Consider the following 24,370-nt stretch of genomic DNA (forward strand, 5'->3'; position numbering starts at 1 on the left):
TCCAATTCTCGGAACAACATGAGGCCGACAAAGAGGAAAACGACGACTTCACGTTGAGTCCACTGCCGCCATCGTCGAGGCGAAGTCCGGGTCAAGACCAATGAGCTTCCGGCCTTGCCGCCCAGCTTCCTGCTGTGGACCTTCACCTTCGAACTTCCTTTCCGTTCCGCCAATCGTTCTGCACGCTGCCGTGATGAAATGCGTATAGGAGGCACGTATATGCAAACATATTGTGCTAAGATGAGTCGAGAACCTAACCAATCAGTTAAAGCAAGGACTACGTGAAGAAGACAGCGATCATGCCGGCGTGATTTGAAAGCGCAATCGAAGTTCGGTTCTCGCGCAGCAGATGTGACCTGCCAACGAAAGGCGGTAGAGCCATGTGGGTGATCGAGCAAAGACGCGAGATCTTGAGCCTCGAACTTGTTCATTATCGGGGGCAAGACCGACATCACTTTGGCCGGATAGGGTCGCAATGTTCCAAGCAAGCGCCTCAGCAATGTCTGTATCCCCACGCGCCATCCCATCATGATCAACGAAGCGCTGCTGTGCCGCCAAGTGGGGACTGCGTGCGTCGCTCCGCAGCCTTGCCCTGCGGTTCAAGTTGCCGTAGGGAAACAATGGTTTGTTCTTCTTTGTCCCTCCCTCCTTGCGACGTTGTCTAACAACACTCCGTCATCAGGACGTTCCGCTGAACAAAAAATGCGTTCAATACCAGCCACGGCTTTCCTCTTGTGCATCATTACGAGAACAATCGGCCAAGTTGCCAATTCTTGGGTCAATCCTCCCGCCTATGCAGTACAGAAAGACTGGAGTCTCAATCGTCTATGGGTCGACGGAGAGGTGCAGACCATTCAGTGGACCACAGTCTTCAGCAACTACAGAATTGAATTGTGGCAGCATGATGTCAACATCAGCTCGGGCGCGAACAACAAGAATTTGGGAACAATCTACAGTTGGTCTCTCGAATGATCTGCCATCGTTGCTGCACTAACAAGTTTGTAAAGCTTCTCCTAGAGGCGTCGACTCGTCCAACGACGGGTCCTTTGACTATACAGTCGGCAGCGATCTTGACTTTCAACCAAGCTCACCGATCCTCTTCACATGGCTGTTTGACCTGAATGGGGACGGCAGCTTCTCATCGTACGCTGTCAACTTGACGCAGCGTAGCAGTAGTTCGGCCACAAGCTTCACGGCGACATCTACGTCGTCTTCCCTGACCACGTTATCGTCAGCAGTGTCAACCTCGAATTCGAACCAAAACGCTAGTGCTTCCAACTCGAACCTAAACGATAATTCTTCCAACTCCAACCAAGACGACAGTTCTTCCGGCACAACACTTGCTCTGAAAGTCGGAATGGGCGTGGGCATTGGTCTGGGCATACCTCTCCTGCTCATCGTCGGTGGTATTATCGGCTGGAAGATTAAGCGCCGGCGATCGGACTCGTCACCGCGCCCATCGCAAGAGAACTTGAATCCACCTGGAGCACAGGCACCTCCCAGCTACCCTGATAGCACGGGCAATCATGAAATGCAGGCACGAAAGTTGTCTCTAGAACAGCTCAATAACCAGGGCGGCTATTCGGGCGGTCAACAACCAATATACGAGATGAATTCATACCAGGGGCGGGCGGAGCTCGTGGGCTAGCGTCCGGCACCGTCAGTATCGAAGGTCGGAAGTATTTCACTGATAAATAATTGTATATTCCGTAGCTGCAACTGGACTGAGCTTGATAGAGTGTAGTCAGATTGAGTCTGATCACTACTTTCTACCCTCCACGTCATCCTAGAGGCCAGCCGCAAGTCCACAAATTCTCAAAGCAGTGTGTGCGATTCGCGAGTCGTCAGAGCAGTTGCAGTGGGAGAGCAGCCGAACTCAGAGCCCGAGAAAAGTCAGAGAGATGACAAACGCAGCATATGGCAGCAGTCGAAGCGAGGATGAACCTCAAGCGCTGGCACAAGAAGGCCGCAGAATGTCGTATAGAGTCTCTGCGATGCGCTGCGATGCTGGGCGGTAGTGGTATTTGTCGTTGAACGAGGCGACTAGCAAGAATTGACAGACCGGCAGTCCGACTCCATGGCGCATGACCTAGGCGAAGTCGTGGCCTACGAGAAGTGCAAGTCGCTGGTCTGAACAGAATGCAGTAAAGCATACGTCCCATCTACCACAAGATCTACATCTCGCGACTATGCCTTTGCATCCACATACGAGATAATGCCAGACACAAACACTGTTCCGTATTGCCGACCTTGCACGTTTGGAGCGCTCTTATTCACGTTCTATCCTCTGTCAGGGTTGATTCGGAGACCTTGCCTGCCTTCCCGAATTCATGTAGTCGCAGCGGATGAAGTATACAGAAATCAATTTACTCTTGGCGTCTCGTGCCTTTCAGATCTTACACATAGATGTTTCTGCACGAAGTGGCTCTGATTCATGAATCAGCTTTCTGGAGCTTCATGTCGCATTCTTGTCGCTAGAATAGCTGCGAAATCTTGTTGTGGTACGTAGCAGCATGTAAGGTAAAGTTTGCAAGTCTCACCATGTCCCCCTTGTGTCCGTGGAAAGAAGTGCAGGAAGGTTTGGAGGCTTGCAGAGGTGAGGTCTGGCTGGCCTTGGCAGAGAACGGTCCACAGCCAGGCGAGAAGAGGCGCCCTCCAGGCCCGTGGCATGCCTCCGTCCGACTGCCATTTTGGTACGAGAGTGGCGTGAGACAGCAGCGTCTGAGTCGGGATCATGTTTCGTCTTCTCTCCGCATGCTTGTGTGAGAGTAGTAGGAGTAGTAGTGTGCATATGAAGTTTTGCCACCTACTGTCGAAGGGTTTGGTGCTGACTGCTGCTGGAAGTCATTCTTCAGATCGATGAATGTCGCGACCTCAGCACCGTTTCCACAGCTACGAAGTTCAATGGCGGTGGAAATGTCGAACGGAAACCATTGCCTGCAGGATTCTTGCCTTCAAATTGAGGCTCCGTCAAAAATGTCTGACACGTGATAGCGCGTGCCGGCTCGTGCACAAGCACAGCTTGAGCTGTACAACCTCCATGGCATCTTTGGATCGTAACTCTTAGACACTAAGTTATTCGCCGAATCACTGACAATGCCATGAGCGCTGTCTGAGAACAAGTCGCTCCAATGCCGCACTACACCCTTCCCGTCAGCTCCTCCAACGGCCGCAACTCGCCCAAGCCTCCGCCGAGCACCGTCTACACAGTCTCCGAGCCTCCCTATCATGGCCAGCTCAAGACGACTACCGATGCCTACCGCTCGTCTTCTCCCGACACCGCCATCGTTATTGACAATGGCTCGTCAGCGATCCGCGCCGGCTGGCAGTCCGATGCCGACCCTCGTCTGGTCTTCCCTCCGCTCATGGCGCGCTACACCGATCGCAAACTGAATCGCAAGCTGAACTTCATCGGCTCGGAGATCTACTTTGACGGAACTGCGAGAGGACAGGCGAAGAACATCTATGAGCCGGGGAGCAACATCATTAACAATTGGGATGTTCAAGAGGGCGTTCTGGATTACATCTTTCTTAAGTTGGGTCTGGGGGAGGCAAACAAGAGCGTGATCGACAGGCCGATTGTTATGACTGAGCCGCTGGCGAATCCACAATATACGAGGAAAGTGATGAGTGAGATCCTGTTTGAGCTGTATGGCGCGCCTTCTGTCGCATACGGCGTAGACAGCCTGTTCAGCTATCACTACAATGGAGGCAATACAGGGCTTGTGGTCTCGAGTGCCAACATGAGCACACATCTAATCCCAGTCGTGGACAAGCAACCAATGATCAGCGCGGCGACTCGATTAGACTGGGGGAGAGCGCAATGTGCTGGGTTCTTGGAGAGACTGCTGCGCATCAAGTATCCTGGGCTGTTGACAACGGGAAAAGTGAATGAGACGCAGATTGAGGATTTGGTCAAGCAACACTGCTATGTCAGCCGGGACTACGATGGGGAGATGAAACAAATGCTAGATTGGACAGGTCTGGAGGACCGAGATCATGTCGTGCAGCTTCCGTTCCAAGAGAAAGAAGTCGTGCAAAAGACAGAGGAAGAGATCGCACGAGCCGAGGAGAAAAGACGTGAAGGAGGGCGGAGACTGCAAGAACAAGCTGCGAAAATGCGCCTGGAGAAGCTAATTCGTAAAGAAGAGGAAGTGGAGTACTACAAGCAGGTGCAGCAGCAGATTCAGGATGCTACGACGAAGAAGGAAATTCGAGCCATCTTGGACGATGAGGAGTTCAAGGACGAGAACCAGCTGAACAAGAAGATCATTGAGATGGAGAAGAGTATACGAAAGCAGAGGAACAAGGACGTTGGCGATCTGGAGGAGGAAGTTGTCGAAGAGCCCACATACCCACTTCTGGAAATCCCAGACGCAGAACTGGACGAGGAAGGCATCAAGGCAAAGAGACAGCAAAAGTTGCTCAAAGCGAACCACGATGCACGTGCGAGAGCAAAGGCCGAGAAGGAAGCGGAGAAAGCACGCCAGGCCGAAGTACAAAGACAGGATGACTTGCGACGCGAGGCAGACCTTGACGGATGGGTAGAGGAGCGACGCGCTGCACGTCTAGCTGTTATCCAGAAAATCAAGGAACGCGAGCGCTTAAAGGCCGAGCTTGGCAATCGCAAGTCTCAAGCCGCCCAACAACGAATGAAGCAGATCGCCAATCTGGCCTCTGACCAGCCTATCAAGAAGCGACGGCGAGGTGGCAACGATGACGACGGCTTCGGCGCTGATGATGATGATTGGATGGTATATCGCGAGATTCAGGCTGGCAAAGAGGATGACGAGGAAGATGAAGAAGAGGATTACCAGGGACAGCTGAAAGCCATCGAGGCGCAATTACTCGAACACGATCCTGACTTCACGATCGAGAGCACACTGGAACAGCAAAAAGACTGGACTAAGAGCTTGGTCCACGCTTTCACCCGAGGACCGTACCCATTCGACACGGAAAGTGCCCGGGAAAGCGGCCAATTCCACCTCAATGTTGAACGGATCCGCGTGCCGGAGGTTATCTTCCAACCCAGCATCGCAGGCGTGGACCAAGCCGGTATCGTGGAGATTGCAGAAGATATCTTAATGCAACGTCTCTCCTCACATCCCGCACGCGACGACATCTTGAAGGACGTCTTCCTCACGGGAGGCTATACGTTCTTCCAAGGGTTCGAAGAGCGGCTTCAAGATGAGCTGCGCGCTGTGCTGCCCGCTGACGTGCTGATGAAAGTCCGCAAAGCGAAGAACCCTTCACTTGATGCCTGGAAAGGCGCGGCGAAGTGGGCGAGCTCGAGCGAAAGTCGGACCAGCTCTGTCACTAAAGAAGAATGGGCGGAGAAGGGCGGAGACTATCTGCGAGAGCACAATCTGGGGAATGTGTTCACTTAGGCTAGCCGTGAAAAGTCGACGAAACGTGTATTATTACTTTGACGATTGTAGCGATGGCGTTCGGGTGGAATCGAGAAGAGTGGCATAGATGCCGATCAATATGGGCAGAGAGGTATTCTTGCTAGAGGGCATGGGAAAGATCTTGGATGCGAGCCTAGACGAGAGGACGTTCTCGCTCGTCGCGGGTCGAGCTTAGTAGAGAAAAGCATGATACTATATGACTCCTGCACTCAAACTGCTTATGTGATTGTCAATCGAGAGCTGCTTACGAGCTTGCAGTGAGAAGCAGGCCCGTTTTAACATGGCACAGTCCACGCGCGAGAACGAGGGTTATGGAGCAGCGTTGCTCTCGACGATCGAACGCACCCTTCTTCAAGCGCGTTTCCACAGCCACTGCTCTGAGCCAGCCATCGTATCTGCAGAAAGCTCCCCTCTCCACCACTTCGAACCCACACTCACAACATCCCCTTCCCCCTCTGCTCCTTCCTCTCCTCCCAAACCGTCTTCCCACTACAACTACAAACCGTCTTATCATTATCCCAAACCCCCGCCGACCTCGCAATAACCCCGACCAAAGTATTCTCATCCTCCTTCTCCTCCTTCCCAAACTCCGCCCGACTAACAACCATACTCCTCCCAATCAACTCCCAAATCCTAACCGGTCGATCCACAAAACTACTCCCCATCCCATTCTTCCCCACTTCAATCGTCCCAAACACGCCCTTAACATCTTTCCCTTTCCGATTCTCCTCTTTCGCTTTAAACCAATCCCATACACCCCCGACACTCCTCGGTCCTTGTGAAATATCCCCGGTCTCCCTCACACTCACGTTATACCTCCCTTCTGCTACGCCTTTTAATGTCATATCCGCCAAAACCAACGCTTCCCTCCCCTCAGCATCCTTTCCTTGCGTATCCTTCGGAACAACCTCCACCATCCTCACCAACCCTCGAACCTGCTCATGCAACGCAACACTCTCAGCATGTGTTTCGAGAATACAAACCGCCGCGCTTTCAGCTTTCCCGCTTCCTCGCAGAATTGCATCGCGGCCTGTAGCCTCGATTGCGGAAACGATGGCTGAGGGTGCGGCGTTGCCTGTTATGCTGACGATTTGATCTTTCAAAGAGGCAGAAATATTCTGAATTCCGGGGACATTTTGTTGGAGGGCTGTGGTGATGTCGGAGATGCAGGAGTCGCAGCTTAGTGGGACGGCGAAGGTTGTTTCGAAAGTGGGGAGGGTTGAGGAGGAGGAGTTGTGGTTTTGTGCGGGAGCTTCGCTGGATGAGGTTGTCATTGTGGGCGATGCGGAGGAGTGGTGATCGTAAGAGACAGTGTCCGAGGAGTGGATGCACTCAAAGAAAGTTGTCTGTCGTGTTTAGAGATGGAAACATTGGAGGGGTCGGAGCAGTGAGGTCAGATCGATTGGAAATCAATTGCCCCACCTCTCGGGCAATACTCTCGCGCCATATCGAAGCATCGCGCACCAGGTATCGGCAAACTCTAAGTTAGTCTTTTCGTGCATGCTTTAAACAGCACGATGGAACAAGAGGTGAAGTGTGTTGGTAGAACGATGAACGACGTCGTGCATGCAGATCTGAGCAGATTTATGCAGGAACGACGACTGACAAGGGACTTTGATGGACAAACAGAATATAATAGCAACCACTTTTCATACGCTATCTGGATATCATAACTTCGTGACAATTTTTCCCGCCTTTCTCATGCAACCGGCGCCAAATCGCTCTTCGCATTACTGATACATCGTGGCCAATGACATCATTAAAAAGGTCGCCGTTCTGTCGATGCCCCACTCAAGTGTCAACGACTATGCTCTTGAAAGCACAGTCATCGCGGTGTGATTGCAGCCTTTAAGAAGAACGTGGGCAGCTGGCACAAGCACACTTGCCTGGCTCACAAGCGCACTTCTCGTCAGCGCCACCGCAGTTGCACTTGGTCTTCTCAGTGCCTGGAACCTTCTCGAGTTCGGCCTCCTCTGCTGAGACAGCAGGCTTGCTGTCATCTGGGTTCTTGCTGCAGCTGGAGCAAGCACACTCGCCTGGCTTGCAGGAGCACTTGCCCGCGACACTACCGCAGTTGCAAGCGGTACGACCCTCCTTGCCCTCAACTGGGTGGTTTGGTGCCTTGCCAGCCTTGAGAGATGCAAGGTGCTTGGCCTCGTTGTGAACATCGAGTACCTGCTTGCTACCTTGCTCGTAGAATGCGCGGACCTTCTGTCCGGTTGGGGTTCCGAGAGCCTTCTCGAAGTATGAGTTGAGGCCTCTCCAGCCCTCGTTGGCCTTGGCGGTAATGCCGTACTGGTTGTCGGTAGCCTGAGCCTTCTCCGTCACCTTGTACTTGGAGTCGAAGTTCGTGAGGGCAGAGGTGAAACGCTGGGAGATGCCATGTTGCTGGTCGAGGGCGAGAGCCTTCTGGATGACTTGATCGCTCAGGTTGTAGCCATGTGCCAACATCTCTGCAGCGACACGAGCACGAGGCTTGTCCTCTTGTGCGAGGTCATCTTCCGAGGCACCTGCTGTCTTTCCACCGGCAGCCTGGTCAAGCGACTTGCCCGGGGTGACGTGCACCTGCGATGGGCCGAGCTGTGTGTTGTCGAGGAGCAGAGCTGTCTTTGCTGCCGTCTCTTTCTCGAAGGTGACTGTGGCGGACTGCGACGATGATGCCTCGTTGGACTCTGGGGTCACGGAGATGGATTGGATCTTGCCGCTGGATCGGAAGTCAGTGGGCGTGTTCCCAGTACCGTGGAAGGCTGGCGTGAAACTTACCAGAAGCTGAAGAAGTCGCGGACCTCCTTCTCGCTGGTCTGACCGCTGATACCCTGGACGTGGACGGTGTTCGACATGTTGGGTGGTCGAGAAGTTTGTTGTTTGCGGAAGTGGAAGATGGGATTCGAATTTGAAGAGAGGTATTGTTGAGAGTTGGTGGAAGGTGGTGTTCGGTGGAAGAAGGTGCGTTATATGCTGCTCCCAGACACGAGGCCTTTTTGCGCGGTCGATGTTGGCAACGCACAAACAGCGCAACCCTATTGAGCAGGCACCACGTCATGGGTGGAGGGAGGGGCAAGTCACCCGGGTCCAGCACGCAGCCACATGGACGACTGCGCCACGTCGTCTTCTGCGCTCTTCACGTCGCGTCTACACCATTCCATTGCCCACGCGAGAACGACGAGTCGTATCTATCACACTGTCCTCGCTCGCACTTAGGCAACGGCTTTCTACACACCTTCACAGGCAGTCAACATCTCGCCGAGAGCAGCGTCAGAGCATGCGCCACCATTTCCAAGTCTATGATTGGGCGGGTATCAGGGCTACCATGTCTATCAGACCACAAGCGGAGCGCCGGCCAGAAACCTGATGCGTTGTCCAAAGCAGTGCACAAATTCCAGAATGCTAGCTGTTTGTTCGCGCTATACAAAACTCAAAGGGTATCTATCGCAAAGAAGTCACAAAATTGCCAACTGCCTCGCACAAGTACACTGTCACCCGCCGGTCATCTGTGAATTGTACACCTCATGGAGTGCCAGGACGCTGCAGGTCTTTAGCAGCTACCATCGTCATAGATGCGAATTGATTCGCACAGGTGAGTGATCACATTCACGGCCTAGAAGGTTGCAAAGTCGTTGGCACTTCGCCTGCAGCCTGGGTCGCATAACCCAGCTCATGCCGTCGCCCCGTATCTTCCAGTTCACCTATCTCATGACCAGCATCTCGCTTCGACTCCGTAGCCGCCTGCCCATAATATGCATCGACATACGTCCCTTGGAGCTCTGGCTTCTCTTGCGAAAGAAGGCGTCTACTTGGATCAGATCCATCAAGTTCGGCCTTTGCATAAGCGACAGCACTGCTCTGGTTCTTGACATCCGACAACTCTGCAGCATGACGATCGTCGCCATATCCTGCATCTGGCAAAACTGCTCCTGAGTCGTAATTCGTCTGCACGAGCGCCTCTCGTCTTCGTTTCCTTCGTCGGAGCCAGAAAAGTATCCCAGCGACAAGGCCCAATAGCACTACGACCGGTACGGCCACGCCCACTGCAATCTTTGTCGTGCTGCCACTCGCTCCAGTATTCCCCTCAAGCGGCGCATCATGCACCAACAGCACCGCAGGCGTCGTATACGCCACGACCGTTGTCCCGGTCCTCGTCGTCGTCCCAGTAGTCGGATCGGGCGTGAGATTGGTATGATTGAACGTCCGACTCTCTGACCTACAACCCTGCAACCTGGTTGACGTCTCAACGCGCGAGTAACATTGTACCAGCCCGCCCATCGTCCAAGCGTTTGGACAACAAACGACTTGTGTACCCGGCACATCAATGAGCGCCAGAGGTTTCTGCCCTTCATCCCATACTCCCATACTCGTGGGCGCAGGGCCCGTCAGCGTCGTCGCGGCTTGCCAGCCTGCGGGGCAGGAATAGCCTGGCGAGTAGTAGAATTTCTGCTCGCCCGGGAGGAAATTATTATCGCCGCCCGCGATGGCGGCCGGGTTTGGTGCTGTGTACGACGGATAACACTCTGAACGAGGCAAGTCTGCGGTCCGCGTCCAGTCGCAGTGTTGACCCCATACTCCACGGGCTTGAATGAAGAGGTTGGTAGAGACGGGTGTGTTGCAAGGTGCGGGTGGAGTGAAGACTGTGGTGAGAGGACCTAGATTGCTCCAGGTTGCGGTGTAGGAGATGGTGGAGGGTTGCAGAAAGCGAAAGGCAAACACTGCGGTGTATGCGCTTAGTGTGCTCGAGGCCATTGTTATGGTGGCATGAGAGAGATGGAGATCGGTTTGCGCTCACCTGCGCGCAATTTGGCTTGCGCGAGGTCGAGAGATATTGAATGAGATCAGAGTAGACATCCCGTCCCAAACAGCACCCCCCAAGATAGATGGCGATGCAGCCATGCTGGGCTTCGAGCAGGAGGGGCTGTGTCCGAGCCGTTGGCATGAGGGCGTGTTCGTCCAATCGTAGGACGCACTGGGGCAAGGCGGAGCTTCGAGGCGTTCTTGGAAAAAGTGAAATGTTGATCGCCAATAATGTGGCTTGAGAAGGATCACGACTCGCGAATGCGAGCGATGAGTTCAGGATGTTGCCGTGTGTTCACGCACCGGCGTGGACGCTGCAGTCGCACAGTAGTAGTATATGCCACCGCACTGCTTCATGGCAGGCCATTCGGCCACGGCTTCTCCCTTGAGCCAGCAGCCCAATTGTCGTGCAAACCATCCTCATATCGAATTTTGGTCTCGCTCAAATCGACACCATCTTGCGGCTGGTCAACGGTAGCCAGATTTACAGAGAAGAAATCATGGCGTTGGCCTTCCCATTCATAATAGCCTTCCTGCCAGACATGAGTACCACATTCTTTGCAGAAATACTTTGCGCCTGTCTTGACTTTCGGCGCATAGCTTCCCAGAGCGGGATTTTCTTTGGAATCGGGACTGATCAGATGGAAATCCTTTGACAGGTTCTTGAGACCATGTCCAGTGAGTCCCAATTTCCTGCAAGATGGCTGAGCATAGGGTTGTCCTTTGGCAGTGGTCCTACTTACTGGCAAAACGTGCAATTGCAGCGATTCGCGCTCAGAGGTAGGGAAGTGGCATCGAAGGTATACTTGATGAAGCCACAGTGGCAGCTTCCTTTGATGCTCTTCTTTTCCGGAGTCGTGTCGTCGTCCTGCTTTTGCTGCTTTAAAGTCTGCTCAGTGTCTTCCTCGGCGGCGCGCTTCTTGCTATCGCTGTCGCTTCCCATAACTGCAGGTGTGAATCCGATCAAGTGAAAGTGGAATGTGCTATATCCAAAACACGAGGGCAACGCCATGTACTTATGCTTCTCTTGCGGCGCTGAACCAGCTTGGCCAGCTCCAGCTTCTAGGCAGCTATGCCAATGGCTCGCCATATTGCGCGCCACATCTCTTCACTTTTGGGCCTGCCGCCGAGGAGTCGTGCTACATGCTAGATGCGAAAGCGAGGCTCACGTCTCGCTCCTTGCGAAGGAGCATCTCAATCTGCCGAAACGCGTCCAGTCGCGCGCGTGGTGGTACGTGGTTGATAGCTCAGAGGATTCTGGTCGGCCAACGGCTACAGTCGTCGCTCTGCTGGAGCTGCAATCGCTTGGTCTTGCAATGTCTTGCTACAAAAGTGACTGAAGTCACGCTGCGAGACGAGACTGCGGTGCTGAGGACATTGATGACCACGAAGACCAGGAGCAGTCTTGGCAGTCCTGCTTTGGAGCTTCCACTTCTACAACCTTTGCTTCCACCATTCTTCACCTGACATCCTTCATCAAACGACGCAACGGACTACGTGTCGAGTCACTGCTGACATCACAGAATTTCAAATAACTTCTCCACGTGGAACTCAAGAACACGACCAAGCGAATTGTCATCAAACAAGGCTGCAGAACGACCACCACAATGTTCGCCTTGTCCGTCCCAGCGACCTGGATTGCTGAAACTTCCAGAAGAAAGACCAGCATTGTGTCTTCTTCTGCGGGCGATCCGCGTCGTGGAATGCGCACACGAGGTCCTCCGCAAGCAGACAATTCACAAAGACCGGTTGTGCGGCACGCTCCACACATTCCTCGCTACCGACTGCAAGCAATTGGAACAGATCTGTGTACTTCCCTAAAGCATGGTCAACTTTAGTCGTGTCAAGCGGACACTCGGGTGTAATCAACTGCACTCTTTGGCGGCTTGCCCGTCCAGCTCTAGACTCTTGACGCACTCACCACGCGCGACAATGAGGTCGGCAATCATATACCTTCGTAAGTGTAATTCGCTTGGTATCGAGATGGCGATTGAATGCTTTCCTCCAGCTGTGTCGTGTCTGACTTTCGCTGTTCCTACTGAAATCTTAATCGAGAGCATCAAACTCTAGCTGCAACACTAGTGCCGAGATGTCAGTCAATACTGGAAAACAGCTGCATTGGACGCAGCGCATCGCGTTGGTCAGACACAATCTCCACGCTGCAAGCCGAAGTGGCGACTTTGGCTTCTTCAAAGCACTCCAAGCTGCGGGCATGTTGGAAGGCACGAACCATTTCGCAAGTCTTGCTGCTACGCTCGGAGATGAGGCAGACACTGTCATGGCAGCGATGGACAATCTGAATGGTGGCATGGCATTCATCCACCAGGATGCGTTCCGAAACGTATACAACAACATCAAGGATAGCATGAGAGACGAAAGCACCAAGGCAGCAGACAAGTCGAAACTTTATGTCGACATCACTATGCAGAAGAACATGGCTGCTATGGCGATCGAGAAGCTGTGTAATTCTGCAATTGCACTCATTAACCAGCAGCCCGCAGCTCAAGCCCAAGATCAAGCCGCGAATGTCTTTGTTACTGGAGCCACTCTCATTGCGGATTGTATTGAAGTGGTTATCAAGCAGTTGGACACCATTGACCAAAAGATGGACGACTTCATTCGTCTTGAAGAAAGCTGGAATATCGTCAAAGCCTCCGTTGTCTCTGCGAACGCTGGACTGAAGGGTGTCTACTACATGCTTGATGCACCAGAGCCGCAAGAAACCACGCGATCGCCAAGTATAGCAAGCGCTGGCAGCTCTGTCTTCCGTCGACTTTCGACTGCTTTCCAAGGATCACATTCTCCAGCTCCGGGTACTCGAGCATCGAGCATCGCCAGTGCAGGTGCTGCACCATCGTCTACCTATCGCACCCCGGCATATGTGCGCAACAGTATCAGCGCCGGCTGCCCAACCAGTATGCCATCGAATGCGAATGCAAACGCTGCAGCCTTCAACCTCAACTCCTTCAACAGCAACGGCTCCTCCTTCAATAGCAACGCTTTCGATAGAAATATCTTCAAAGCACACAAATTAAGCACGATTCCGCCGACACCACACTCGGAGGAACATGACCCCTTCGACACCGACGACATGGAAGACGTTCCACCTATTCCTGAATTACCCGTTGCACTCCAGCCTACCTCTGGGAGCGTTGCCGTTTCGTGACTCGTTGATAAGGCCAGCAAAGAGCGGGATGAGGCACGGAAAATTGAGACAATGGCAAAATTGGATCAGTACATAGAGATGAACGAACTGTATATACAAATCCTCTGTACATAATATAATCTAATTGGCTGTACATACAAATTGAACACCACAAATGCACAGGTGTCGCTGCTCCACTTCACTCGCACCTTCTTCTTACGTAATACGTTCGACAACCTTAAACTTGCGACTTTCGACCTTACACCAACTTCCTCACCAGAACAACACAACTTCATTCGTTCTTGACATCACGCCAGGGCTCGCAACAATGCCTCCACACATCTCAATCCGCGACTTCATTCGCTTCCCCGCAAGCTCTGACCCCAAAGAACCCACTTCCACTCTCGTCCTCACTTCAAGCGGAAACCGTTTCGTCGACATTCGAATCCTGAAACAAGGTCCCGAACCAATTCCACAACTTGCGAAAGATGCAGGTAAACTATCAACCTCAAACCCAAAATCCCGTTCCACAAGTTCCAGCTCTCGCTAACTTTCCCAAACAGCCCTCCTCCCGCTCTCCCACCTCGACTGGGCCTTCGCAGGAACATCATCCTCAAACAAGAACGTCAACGGAGAAGTCGAATCTGTTTGGACCCACTGGATTGATTCTCGAACTCTGAAGCCAGAGAGTGTGAATGATTCGGGCGTTATGGATCCGCAACCGGATGGAAGGACATTGGAGAGGGGTGTTATGCCTGATCCAAAGACTGGAAAACTAGTCAGATACGAGGAAATGTGGCGCGATGTTGAAGCTTCTTCATGCGGAGAGAAAAATGCGGGGGTGAAATGTGTAGTTTTGCAAATGGATTGTGAAACAGGCGGGGAGGAGAAAGATCGAGCGAGAGGGATGGTGATAAGATTGGGGCAGTTTTGTCAGGGGGTTGTGAGGGTTGGGGAGGCTTTTGCGTTGGAGAGGTGGGGGTGGAAGGAAGGGGAGGAGAAACTTGGGGGAGGATTGAAGAGGGAGGCGAGGATGGGGGATTTGTTTTTGCCTTGTGGGGTGGCGATGGAGCATTTTGAGAGGTTGAAGGTGGGTGGGAAGGTCACGTATGAGGGGTTTGAGTGGTCGGTTGTGGAGTTGGAGGAGAGGAATTGAGAGAGGAGCGAGTGGAGGTATCGGAGCTGGAAGTTGTCTATGTTGAGATGCGCCATGGAGGTACGCTATGGGGATATCATAGTAAAAAGCAAGCAAACGCTATGGAGATGATGCTGATTATTAAAGAAGGTATGACGTGTTCCGAGCCGCCAGTGGAACTCCCGACTGCGCTGGTCTCGCTTGGCGCCTCACCCGTTGCTTTGGTTGCAACACTTGTTGCTGCGCTGGCCTGCGATGCTGGAGAGGTGCTGCTCGCAGCAGTAGCAGCTGCGACTCCGTCTATCCTCGTCTCGCTCTGCTTCTGCATCACAGAAGAAACGGCCAGTCGAGGTAGACCATCACTCATCACTGCGCTGATCTCATGCGATTCCACTGTTGCTGCCTCCCCCATGTGAATCGTGATCGTCGTCTGCGCGTTGAAGAGCACCTCATGATCAGCAGCGGGACTTGCTGTAAATGTCATGGAGTTCAATGTCAGAATAGCATTGGCATCATGCATTGCTGCCGCAGGCGTCTGCGCTGGGGCCACATTGTCATTGTCGTTGGGTGTGGGGTTTGCCTGAGGCGCTGCATGCACCGTGAAAGCAGTTTCAGCATTCTGGAAGACATGCTCTCCTCCGGGTGCAGCGCTGGGTGTCAGCGTCCACGAATCGATTGTGACAGCTTTGGCTGATCCTCCTGGAGCTGGTACTTGAACGATAATCGTTGTTTTGGCATCTTGGAACACCACGCTGGTAGCAAGAGGATTTGCAGGTTGCTGCGTGAGCGTCATTGAACCGATTGCGAGTATAGGGGCCGGAGGTTGTTCCTCGTGTTGTCCAGAGTTCTGGCCAGCATTCGCGTCACCTTGGATTGGAGCATGAGATGGTTGCGGCACCTCACCATTCTGGTTGCCTTGATTCCCTGACCCAACGTTGTTCGAACCATTCGAAGGTCGATTGGGGCTGCCGGCAGGGTGATTCTCACCTTGCTGCGGTCGCGCTGACGAGCTGCCTTCATTCTGTTGAGGAGGTGCTGCTGGCGTGCTTTCATCATCATCGCCAGTGTGGGGCCGCGAGATGACATCCGGCACCGCGCTTGGGGTCTCGCTGAGCTGCGTACCCACTGGATGCGCAGGAGTCGCAGGCGTTGAAACTGGGTCATACTTCTGAGTAGTCGTTGCAGTAGGAGTCGCTGGCCAGCCAACGGGAAGAGTGGGTTTCGCCGCTGCGGTGTGCTGAATGAGAGCCACAGGTGGATCCCAGATGCCGAATTGGAGCCAGCCCGCATTAGTACCGTAAAGTTCGTGCAACTCCTTGGTGAATCTTTCTTCCTCAATGATGTATGGCTCGTAGTCGTTCAGAATTGTCCAGCTTTGGACCTCTGTTCCCCGCACCGCAGCCGTGTTCGTAAAGTACTGCAACCACTTTTGTGGACCATTGAAGTATGCCGCGGCTGGGACATTCTGGTAGCAGCGCTCGCCCTCCTGGACGTATTGCGTCGTCCAAGTTCCATTTCCGGAGTCGCACAACCAGTTCAGATGGCTATAATCAAAGGGATATCGAGGGGCTCCTCCGTCAGGAGCTCGACGAATGCTTGATAGATGCTCCGGCTGCATAGTACGAATTGTTTTCGAAATGTGCGGTCCACACCCATCTGCACGGCCTACATTCGTGTACACCATAGCGATCATAGGAGATGTGATAGTGACACCATCTGTAACCATCGTGTTCGGCCCGTCTCCTGTGCGTGTTCCGGGAATTGTCTCGGCTGTTCGCATGACACCAGCCTCATTCGGTTTGTAGCAGAGAAGGCTGTCGTCGGTGGGATCTTTGACCTGGACAGGCCAGTACAGTAATTGCGCGTGTTCGGCCATGACCTCGTTCGTGAAGTTGCCTGTTGTATACCAAGTGAAATTAGCTTCAGACCCTCACATCAATCTGGAGCAGAAATTCATACCCCAACCCTCCACCACTGGTGGTTGACAAGATTTCTTCCCCGAGGGAATGGCGCTACCGGACGTAGCGCACGGCGGCTCGTACAAAGTCTGGTTGGCGTATAGGACTTTCAGCTTTGCCGTCTCGTACCAGTCATGTAACTGTGTACACTCCTCTGCGCCAATAGTGCAAGGAGCAGGCGTCGGATAGGGTCCAGAGATATGCGTTTCTGTCACGGTGTAGACCTCTCGTGTTACGGTGCTCCACGTTAGATATTGCCCTGAACCAACGACCCTAGGGTTACCGTCGCACAGTGTTGTTACACTAGCAGCAGTTACACCGCCGCCAATACTGGCCAAAGAAGTGGGCCATTTTAGTGTCCATATGGTCTCAGAGAACTCAGTGTGGTAGCCTGAGCATTGGCATTAGTGGTGAGATGCATACCAAACATTGTATCATGCTTACTCGTTTCTGCTGCATGCTGACTTATGTACGCGCGAGAGGCATTAAGCCAGGAGAACAAATCTGTTTGACAACTGCTCGCCGCAGCGAAGCCTTGCGTTGAGGCGGTCGTGATACCGGAAAAAGCTGTAATGCTTCCGTGTGAATTTGTGCCATTTTGCTGTCTGGCAATAGAGAAAGTAGGAAAGGGTGATGACGATGACGATGACGATGTCGATGTTGGTGATGCTAAACGGTCTGGGGTTCCTGTTGCGGTCGCTCCTGTTATTGTTGCGGGAGTGGTCGTCCCGTTGCGAGAGCTGTCTGTACTCAAATCCACGCCTGAAGACGATGCTGTGCTGCTCGAGGTGGATTCCGCTATCCTCGCCCCATCTTCGTCCTCTCCGGTGGTCTGGCCAAGACCTTGGAGAATGAAATCCGCGAGATGCGCAGTTGTGGTTGTTGAAATGCTGGAGCTTGAAGAGCTGCTCAATGCAATCGTGGCATTCGTGATGGTGCCATTACGCGCTCTGAGAGACACGGCAGACGCGCAAAGAGGGGCCAATAGGGCAACCACGCGCCACGACATTGCTGGCGCCCGGAACTGGAGGAACAGAAAGAAACAAGAGTCACCTTGGCGCTGGAGTATGGTCGGTCTTTGGTGCGGGTGGGGTTCCTGTCTATAAGCACACTATTTGGACCAACATGCTGCTTTACTTCTTCAACCGTGGGATCCATCGCCTCTGGGCGCAGTCCTCCTCCCACTGCGACTCGGCGGGTATTGATAGCATAGTTTAAGCCATCATGTGCTTTGATATTTCCGCATTGATCCTTCGAGGCGCTAAGTGCCGTCAGCTAGGCTGTGAAGGTAGCTAGTCTGCAAATGCTAAATCCTACGCACGGCCCAAGGAGGAACAGCTAGATGAGCTATACCATCTATAGCGGTGGTGAGTGACGAGCAACATGCGCCTTGCATAGAGCTTGTTAGTGGCTTGGTGCCGAACACGTTTCGCATGCTGGCGGTAAGTTGGATCATGGCGATCCGGCTGGCGAGAATCCCGATGAGGAGTGATGAAGTGGAGCGGGAAGGACTGAGTTTCTGGAGTAATATAGAAAAGGGCTGGTTTGGTTGTCAGCCGGAGAATATGTTCTGCCGATCCTCAGGCACCAACACCGCTCCTTCTGCCTCGAGCGAAACTCGTTGCTTCGCGACATTGCGCGACGCGTAGTCGCGTTCCAACATCACCACGCCCTTCAACTGTGATGCGATCGCGCATGCAACGAGCTGCAAACGACGTTCGCCATTCCCCAAGACAAGGTCATCGGTCTCAGCTTGAAGCTGGAGCGCTGCCAATTGGCTGCGGAAACGCAACAAACATGCGAGCACGTACATTGAAACGGTAGGTGCTTACAGCATGCCCAAATGCTTTGTTCATTTCTACAGATCTACAACAGCTCCATCCAAGTGCCCACGGTTCTTCCCAGCGAGCATTCACTTGTGCATGACCTTGACATCGCGGTGGCGGATGCCCACGGTCTGAGCTCCGCAATTATACTTGGCTCCCTGGGCGGAGCTCCGCTGCTGTCCTTGTTCAGTTGCGGACTTCCGCAATGCTGCCTCTCCAACCACTGCTCCCATGAACATGGCACAACAAGACCTCCGCTTCTCAATGGAAGTGCGAATCAGGTCAGATACCAGGCACCATCATGGACACGGCGCGACGGAGATCATGCGATGCATGTGTTCGCAGCAAACGCAGATGCATAGCCGGACGCCTGAGGTGCCAGCGCTGCGAATCGAGAAACATCGACTGTATATTCCCCGACTTCTTACCAAACAATCGCGATGAAGGACTGAGCCTGGAAAGCGGGGAAGATGATGCTGTCGTTGTTGTTGGCTACCTAGATGGTGGTTTGCAAGTGCCAGGCGATACTCAGATGGCTGTCACAGCATCACCCCCGTCCATGAATGGATCTTGGTTTCAGTACTGCAATGAGCCGTTCAATCTGCCAGACCTGCCGAGCAGCAACTTTGATGGCCTACAAGCGATGGCGGACGTTGTCTCCACGCCGAGTCATCCAGACATAGAACCGATTGACAGAGGCTCAGACGTTCAAGTACGCTCTGAATATGTATCAAAGCGGCTAGCTGGCATTCCAAAATGTTTCGTGGAGCAAGCGCAGACTTCCTTTATTCACCGGAGCCTCATGCAGTCAAGACCTGATCCGGCCCTCCAAGATGCGCTCAGTGTAGCTGCACTCTATTTCCTGCGGAACGACAGCAATCGCTTGCCGGCTATCCGCAATCTGGAGCACAAAGCACGCCAGCTGATTGCAACCACGAATTTGCAAGCGATCAGTCGGGCCAGATTACTTGCCGCCGCACAGGCGCTTCTGATCTACCAGCTGATACGTCTCTTCGATGGCGATATCCGCCTTCGTGCACAGGCCGAGGCGGATGAGGTGTTTCTCACAACATGGGTCGACCGCCTTCGATCTGATACATCGCTTATGGTCCCGAATGACCTCAACTCCGAGACGGGACAGAACAGCTTTCCAACACGTGACTGGCAGTCGTGGCTACTCGAAGAGAGCACACGCCGCACTATCATTGTGTCCATGCTGCTCAAAGGCATCTATAACTTCTTGAAGACTGGTCGCGACACCGAGCAAGACCTTCGACTGACTTTCAATGCCCACGCATCCCTTTGGGGCGCCCAATCTCAACAGAACTGGCTTGCAAAACGAAATGACGGGCAAGATCTGGAGCTACGCGTCGTGCATTGGAACGAAGATATCACAAAAGCAACTCCCGACGATCTTGACGAGCTCGGAGTACAAATTATGGCTATGTTGTGGGGGGTGGGCGCAACGGAGCAATGGCTGGGAGGCAGTCACCTTGCCCGGCATGGCTTTGACAGGACTTGAGATGCTATGAAATCGCAGCATTGGCTGAGTTGTGGGAATATTGATGTTCCTCTGTGCAGGGAAGCTGGGAAGAGGGCTGGTGCGATGACACACGGGCCCAAAATGCGCAATAGTGCTTGAGATTTTGATTGCCTGCCCAGTGCCCTTGTCTAGTGGTTCCGCACCTCTCAAGGGTTTCGTCCATCCATCAGCGGAACTCCGCTGTTCCAGCAAGCATGACAATAGACAACCGGGTTAGTGGTCCGTGGCATTGAGTTGCTGTCAGAATATTTAAACTGCTTTGACAGCTCTCACATGCGATTCGAACAACACTGATACTCAAGGCTTGCAACTTGATCCGGACAGAACGAGATCGGCGGAACATATTCGAAGCTATGCGAACACAACATGTTGATGGTACTCGCGACGAGGCAAAGTGGCTTTCACTAGCAAATATCCCGGGTGGTGGGCGGCAGGAGCATGCTGCAGTTGCCCTCAATTCGAACACAATTGGCATTGTTGGCGGCATCACACCCGATGCAAGCGCAGTACTTGCACCCTTCTCCTCTACAGACCTAGTGCAGCTGTACTGCATCTCGGAGAACACCTGGAAAACTGCAACTCGTCTACCACAACCCCTCAATCATCCCAATGCTATCGGCTTCGACAACAAGCTCTACGTCTTCGGCGGCTTCGACGACGGCGGTGATACTCGCAAAATTTTACATTCCGTTAATGCTTCTTGGGTCTACGACTCTATCTCCGACACCTGGAACTCACTCCCTCCACTCTCGCCGCCACGCGCGCAGGCAGCGCTTGCGACTCACGAAGACAAAGTCTATGTGGTCGGAGGTTTCACTGCTCTTGTCGTATCTGAGCAGCTTCCTCTCCCAGCAACTCTCACTCATGTTTCCGTTTTCGATACTACAACATCGTCCTGGATCACCGAAGATTTCCTGCCCGAACCAGCTCGTCATATCCCATCAGGCGTCGACCATGCACGCGCTGAAGTCGTCAACGACAAACTCTACGTGATTGGAGGGTTCGACCACGGCGGCTTCAATTCAATAAACCACGTTTTCATCCTCGATCTCCTGGATCTTGCAGCCGGCTGGAAAGAGGGTGCTTCGATGCCTACTCCACGAGCGACCTTCGGTGCTGGAGTCATTGGCACTAAAATTATGACGATTGGAGGAGAGGGCAATGCGACGAGCGCAGCTGAGATTCCATTGAGAGTCTTCAATGAAATTGAAGTTTATGATACTATTACGGATTCTTGGGAAAGCTGGGGGACGTTGCCCGCGACGGAGAAGGGAAGACAGGGACCGGGTGTTAGTGTTGGTGGAAAGATTTATATTGCTGGTGGGTATGATACGGCGCCGGTCGGCCCGCTGGATAGGTTGGATGTTTATGTGCCTGGGAAGGTGTAGAGTTGAAGTCCAATAGGGAGGGACATCGACGTAGCCTATCTCGTGCCCAGACGCTCGCTTATGCGCTTGCCAACGCACGCCCAGACCGACTTCTGAAGCAAGCCAGCGGGTCCAAGAGGGAGATAGGATATGGGACCATCTCAATGATCTTCGAGGATGTCTGGCCTTGGGTAGTGCCTTCACTACCGAACGATGCACAATGCCTTGGCGGATTTAAGATCAGGTAAATCGGAGGTCGTTATTCTATAGAGTATCTCTTGCGGCATGCATGCAAAAAGGCTCCGACCTTTTCAGATCCTTCGGAGAACGCTGCTTCCGTATGAAGTCGCGTCGTAGGTGCGCCTTCCACTCTCGAGCTTCCGATTTACCATTGCAGGCGCGCCAGCACAGGGGCTCTTCCAGAACACTCCTTCCTCAAATGATACAGCGACCGAGCCCTGCATGTACCCAAGAAGCACTTCGGAAGGGATACCATCCGTCATCTTACCGTTCGGTCAGCACAAGTCCGTCGGCAGCCTTCTTCCGACAGAAGTGGTTTGCCTGCACACAGCAGTCGAGTTCAAGCTCTTCGGCTTCCAACACGACTGCAACACTGGTCTGCACATCCCCAGACGAAAAACGACGCTCGTTCTTTACGTCAAGATCAAGACCAACACACAAAGGCCCACAACACATCGTCTGGAGTGGATTTTATGCAAATCTCGAAGGGAACCTTATAGACCACTGATAGAGTTACGCTTCGTACCTTTACGAGGATTCCAGCATTTCCCAAATCTGCCGTGCATGGAGTCTAGGATGAGTGTGGCCCATTCAGCTTGTTTTCCCGGTTCTGCAGGGACGCCCCTTGTGACCCTCCGCAACCTATTGCAGCAAAGCCGCCTCGACGACTAGGGTAAGTGAGATGCAACCGCAGCCCGCAGGACACTGCTGAAACAACAACCGGAAGCCATCATCCGGCCTCGTGGATATATAGCACTCCTGTACGCTGACCAAACATGTCTGTGATACACCATCTCACACTAGTGAACGGCTGCTCTGTCATTTCGATATCGGAATTGGAGTCACCAGGTCATCGAAATGATCTCTATCTACACACACGACGATTTCAAACACTTTTTCCCATTGGTATACGGCATCTTTGGCGTCAGTCTTCTGTACGTTGTCTACTACATCTTGAAGCATGTAGATCGACCTTATACGGGATTCCCTGTCATTTCGTTGGACAGCAGGAAGAAGCTATGGCCAATGCTACTTGACGCTTCGGAATTCAATCTTCATGCCGAAGAAGTCCTCGAGAAGGGAAAGAAAGTGACAAATGGAGGCTGCTACCAGGTCAAAACCCCTTCTGGATACAAGATTGTTATTCCTAGCCGCTTCGCGCATGAGATTCGGAACCATCCTGATTTGGACTTGGGCCAGCATATTAGGGTGGATTTGATGGCAGATTACGCAGGCTTCGATGGAGTGCGAGAGGGACTTCGAAGAGATGGGCTTATGGTAGACGTTGTGAGGGGGGATCTCACCCAAAGCCTGGGACGGATCACCGACGACCTGGCAGATGAAGCGTCATATGCTGTGTACCACGTAAGTTCGAGGTGGATTGCAATGTTCCAATTGTGTATTGATATGGATGCTGACCGTCGTTTGAAACGCATAGTGGCTAGGCGATAGTGACGAGTGGCGGGCACACATGATCAAAGATGTCCTTCTGGACATCGTTGCCCGAGTTTCCACTCGTGCATTTGCTGGCCGGGACCTTGCTCGAGACGAGTCCTGGCTCGAGATCGCGAAGCAGTACACCATAAATTCGTTTCAAGGTTCCAAAGAACTTCTGGATCGCTCGCCTATTGTACGGCCCATAGCTCAATGGTCTATGCCGACGTTACAGAATTTGCGTAGGCAGGTGCGAGAGGCTCGAATTCTGATGAAATCAGTTGTTGAGAAGCAACTAGCAGAGAGAAGGGCTGCAGTGGAGAGCAGCGAGAAATTCGCAAAAGCGGAAACGGCATTTGTATGGATGGCAGAGCGGGCGAAGAACAGAGTTCCCGACTTTGCTGCAGGCCAGCTGATGCTAAGCGTTGGTGCCATCCACACTACGACGGAGAATGTTACTCGCTGCATCTTGCAAATATGCAACGATCCGAATATTGCCCAGGCGTTGCGAGAAGAGATCATCCAAGTCTTGAGAGAAAGCGGCTGGAACAAAGCATGCTTCCACAAGATGAAGCTACTGGATTCCTTCATGAAAGAGGTGCAGCGTTACCACCCGATGGCTTTGTGTGAGTTAAATTTTCTTGCCACCTTTGTACAATTAGTTGGTGGGAGACTAACATGAGGGTTAGCCACTATGCATCGAAAGGCGGAGGCCCAGGTCACTCTATCCGATGGCACGACTTTGCCCAAAGGCAGTCGAATAATGATTCTCAACGACATCTTGAGAGATCCCACCATATTCTCCGAGCCGGACAAGTTCGACGCATACCGATTTTACAATATGCGGAAATTGCCCGGTGAGGAGAACAAGCATCAGTTCACCACGACAGCCGCGGACGCTCTGAGTTTCGGCCACGGTAAGTTCCAAATCTATACCTCGAATCATGATATTCGTTTCGCTGACACCTTTACCAGGTCGACAAGCTTGTCCTGGACGCTTCTTCGCTTCGAACGAGATCAAAATTATTCTCTGTCTCCTCTTGCTGCAGTATGATTTTCGATTTGAGCCGGGCTATGCGCCGCCAGGAGACTTGATCTTTGCGGGATCGATGATGGTGAATCCGACAATCAAAGTTCAAGCGAGAGCGAGGGAGCCAGAAATTGATCCGATGAATCCTATCGATGGACGCGTATAGTTCAGCCGATGCGGTGCAAGGAAACTGAAGACTCGTAATGAAGCGAGCTATACAACATTTTTGTAGTGCTTGCGGTATCGTTGAAGTCTTCGATGCCACAAACTTCTGGGCGGACAGTGCCATCCTTTCGTTCGCGTCTCCAAGCAAAAGTTCATCCACTTCACCTCATCGGAACTTTGATGCTGAGTGAAAGGTTGCCGACCAGCTCGCGTCCTTGAAGCGGTAGATGCTGACGCTGCTGTGAGTGATCCCACAGAACACGAGAACGTAGCAAAAAAATTGTTCAATCATTTTGATATGCCCCTGGAGAGCCATTAGCAACTGTGTCGTGAT

General features: G+C 52.8%; 12 protein-coding genes across 12 annotated transcripts; 6 read left to right on the top strand and 6 right to left on the bottom strand.

Moving 5' to 3' along the window:
- Nucleotides 1-702: 702 nt before the first annotated feature.
- Nucleotides 703-1,648, top strand: CKM354_000077800 (uncharacterized protein; the record flags this gene model as incomplete). Its single annotated transcript, XM_044795880.1, has 3 exons — nt 703-955; nt 1,008-1,172; nt 1,239-1,648. 3 exons carry the CDS (start codon nt 703-705, stop codon nt 1,646-1,648), a joined length of 828 nt encoding a protein of 275 aa, XP_044651815.1.
- A 1,483-nt stretch (nt 1,649-3,131) lies between these two features.
- Nucleotides 3,132-5,387, top strand: CKM354_000077900 (uncharacterized protein; the record flags this gene model as incomplete). Its single annotated transcript, XM_044795881.1, has 1 exon — nt 3,132-5,387. The coding sequence occupies one exon, from the start codon at nt 3,132-3,134 to the stop codon at nt 5,385-5,387; it is 2,256 nt and encodes a 751-aa protein (XP_044651816.1).
- A 455-nt stretch (nt 5,388-5,842) lies between these two features.
- Nucleotides 5,843-6,682, bottom strand: CKM354_000078000 (copper chaperone CCS1; the record flags this gene model as incomplete). Its single annotated transcript, XM_044795882.1, has 1 exon — nt 5,843-6,682. One exon carries the CDS (start codon nt 6,680-6,682, stop codon nt 5,843-5,845), a length of 840 nt encoding a protein of 279 aa, XP_044651817.1.
- A 574-nt stretch (nt 6,683-7,256) lies between these two features.
- On the bottom strand, nt 7,257-8,248 carry CKM354_000078100 (uncharacterized protein; the record flags this gene model as incomplete). The annotated part of the gene is made up of 2 exons (XM_044795883.1): nt 7,257-8,112; nt 8,172-8,248. The coding sequence occupies 2 exons, from the start codon at nt 8,246-8,248 to the stop codon at nt 7,257-7,259; spliced, it is 933 nt and encodes a 310-aa protein (XP_044651818.1).
- A 751-nt stretch (nt 8,249-8,999) lies between these two features.
- CKM354_000078200 (uncharacterized protein) lies at nt 9,000-10,145 on the bottom strand (the record flags this gene model as incomplete). The annotated part of the gene is made up of 1 exon (XM_044795884.1): nt 9,000-10,145. The coding sequence occupies one exon, from the start codon at nt 10,143-10,145 to the stop codon at nt 9,000-9,002; it is 1,146 nt and encodes a 381-aa protein (XP_044651819.1).
- A 401-nt stretch (nt 10,146-10,546) lies between these two features.
- Nucleotides 10,547-11,136, bottom strand: CKM354_000078300 (uncharacterized protein; the record flags this gene model as incomplete). Its single annotated transcript, XM_044795885.1, has 2 exons — nt 10,547-10,886; nt 10,937-11,136. 2 exons carry the CDS (start codon nt 11,134-11,136, stop codon nt 10,547-10,549), a joined length of 540 nt encoding a protein of 179 aa, XP_044651820.1.
- A 1,146-nt stretch (nt 11,137-12,282) lies between these two features.
- CKM354_000078400 (uncharacterized protein) lies at nt 12,283-13,359 on the top strand (the record flags this gene model as incomplete). The annotated part of the gene is made up of 1 exon (XM_044795886.1): nt 12,283-13,359. The coding sequence occupies one exon, from the start codon at nt 12,283-12,285 to the stop codon at nt 13,357-13,359; it is 1,077 nt and encodes a 358-aa protein (XP_044651821.1).
- A 912-nt stretch (nt 13,360-14,271) lies between these two features.
- On the bottom strand, nt 14,272-14,550 carry CKM354_000078500 (uncharacterized protein; the record flags this gene model as incomplete). The annotated part of the gene is made up of 1 exon (XM_044795887.1): nt 14,272-14,550. One exon carries the CDS (start codon nt 14,548-14,550, stop codon nt 14,272-14,274), a length of 279 nt encoding a protein of 92 aa, XP_044651822.1.
- Nucleotides 14,551-14,570: 20 nt separating this feature from the next.
- Nucleotides 14,571-17,440, bottom strand: CKM354_000078600 (uncharacterized protein; the record flags this gene model as incomplete). Its single annotated transcript, XM_044795888.1, has 3 exons — nt 14,571-16,369; nt 16,433-16,822; nt 16,876-17,440. The coding sequence occupies 3 exons, from the start codon at nt 17,438-17,440 to the stop codon at nt 14,571-14,573; spliced, it is 2,754 nt and encodes a 917-aa protein (XP_044651823.1).
- A 1,349-nt stretch (nt 17,441-18,789) lies between these two features.
- Nucleotides 18,790-19,779, top strand: CKM354_000078700 (uncharacterized protein; the record flags this gene model as incomplete). The annotated part of the gene is made up of 1 exon (XM_044795889.1): nt 18,790-19,779. The coding sequence occupies one exon, from the start codon at nt 18,790-18,792 to the stop codon at nt 19,777-19,779; it is 990 nt and encodes a 329-aa protein (XP_044651824.1).
- Nucleotides 19,780-19,994: 215 nt separating this feature from the next.
- On the top strand, nt 19,995-21,188 carry CKM354_000078800 (uncharacterized protein; the record flags this gene model as incomplete). The annotated part of the gene is made up of 2 exons (XM_044795890.1): nt 19,995-20,012; nt 20,067-21,188. The coding sequence occupies 2 exons, from the start codon at nt 19,995-19,997 to the stop codon at nt 21,186-21,188; spliced, it is 1,140 nt and encodes a 379-aa protein (XP_044651825.1).
- A 1,077-nt stretch (nt 21,189-22,265) lies between these two features.
- Nucleotides 22,266-24,037, top strand: CKM354_000078900 (uncharacterized protein; the record flags this gene model as incomplete). Its single annotated transcript, XM_044795891.1, has 4 exons — nt 22,266-22,772; nt 22,846-23,467; nt 23,531-23,758; nt 23,817-24,037. 4 exons carry the CDS (start codon nt 22,266-22,268, stop codon nt 24,035-24,037), a joined length of 1,578 nt encoding a protein of 525 aa, XP_044651826.1.
- Nucleotides 24,038-24,370: the final 333 nt, after the last annotated feature.

Source organism: Cercospora kikuchii, assembly GCF_019650295.1.
Source record: "Cercospora kikuchii DNA, contig_00001, whole genome shotgun sequence".
NCBI lineage: Eukaryota > Fungi > Ascomycota > Dothideomycetes > Mycosphaerellales > Mycosphaerellaceae > Cercospora > Cercospora kikuchii.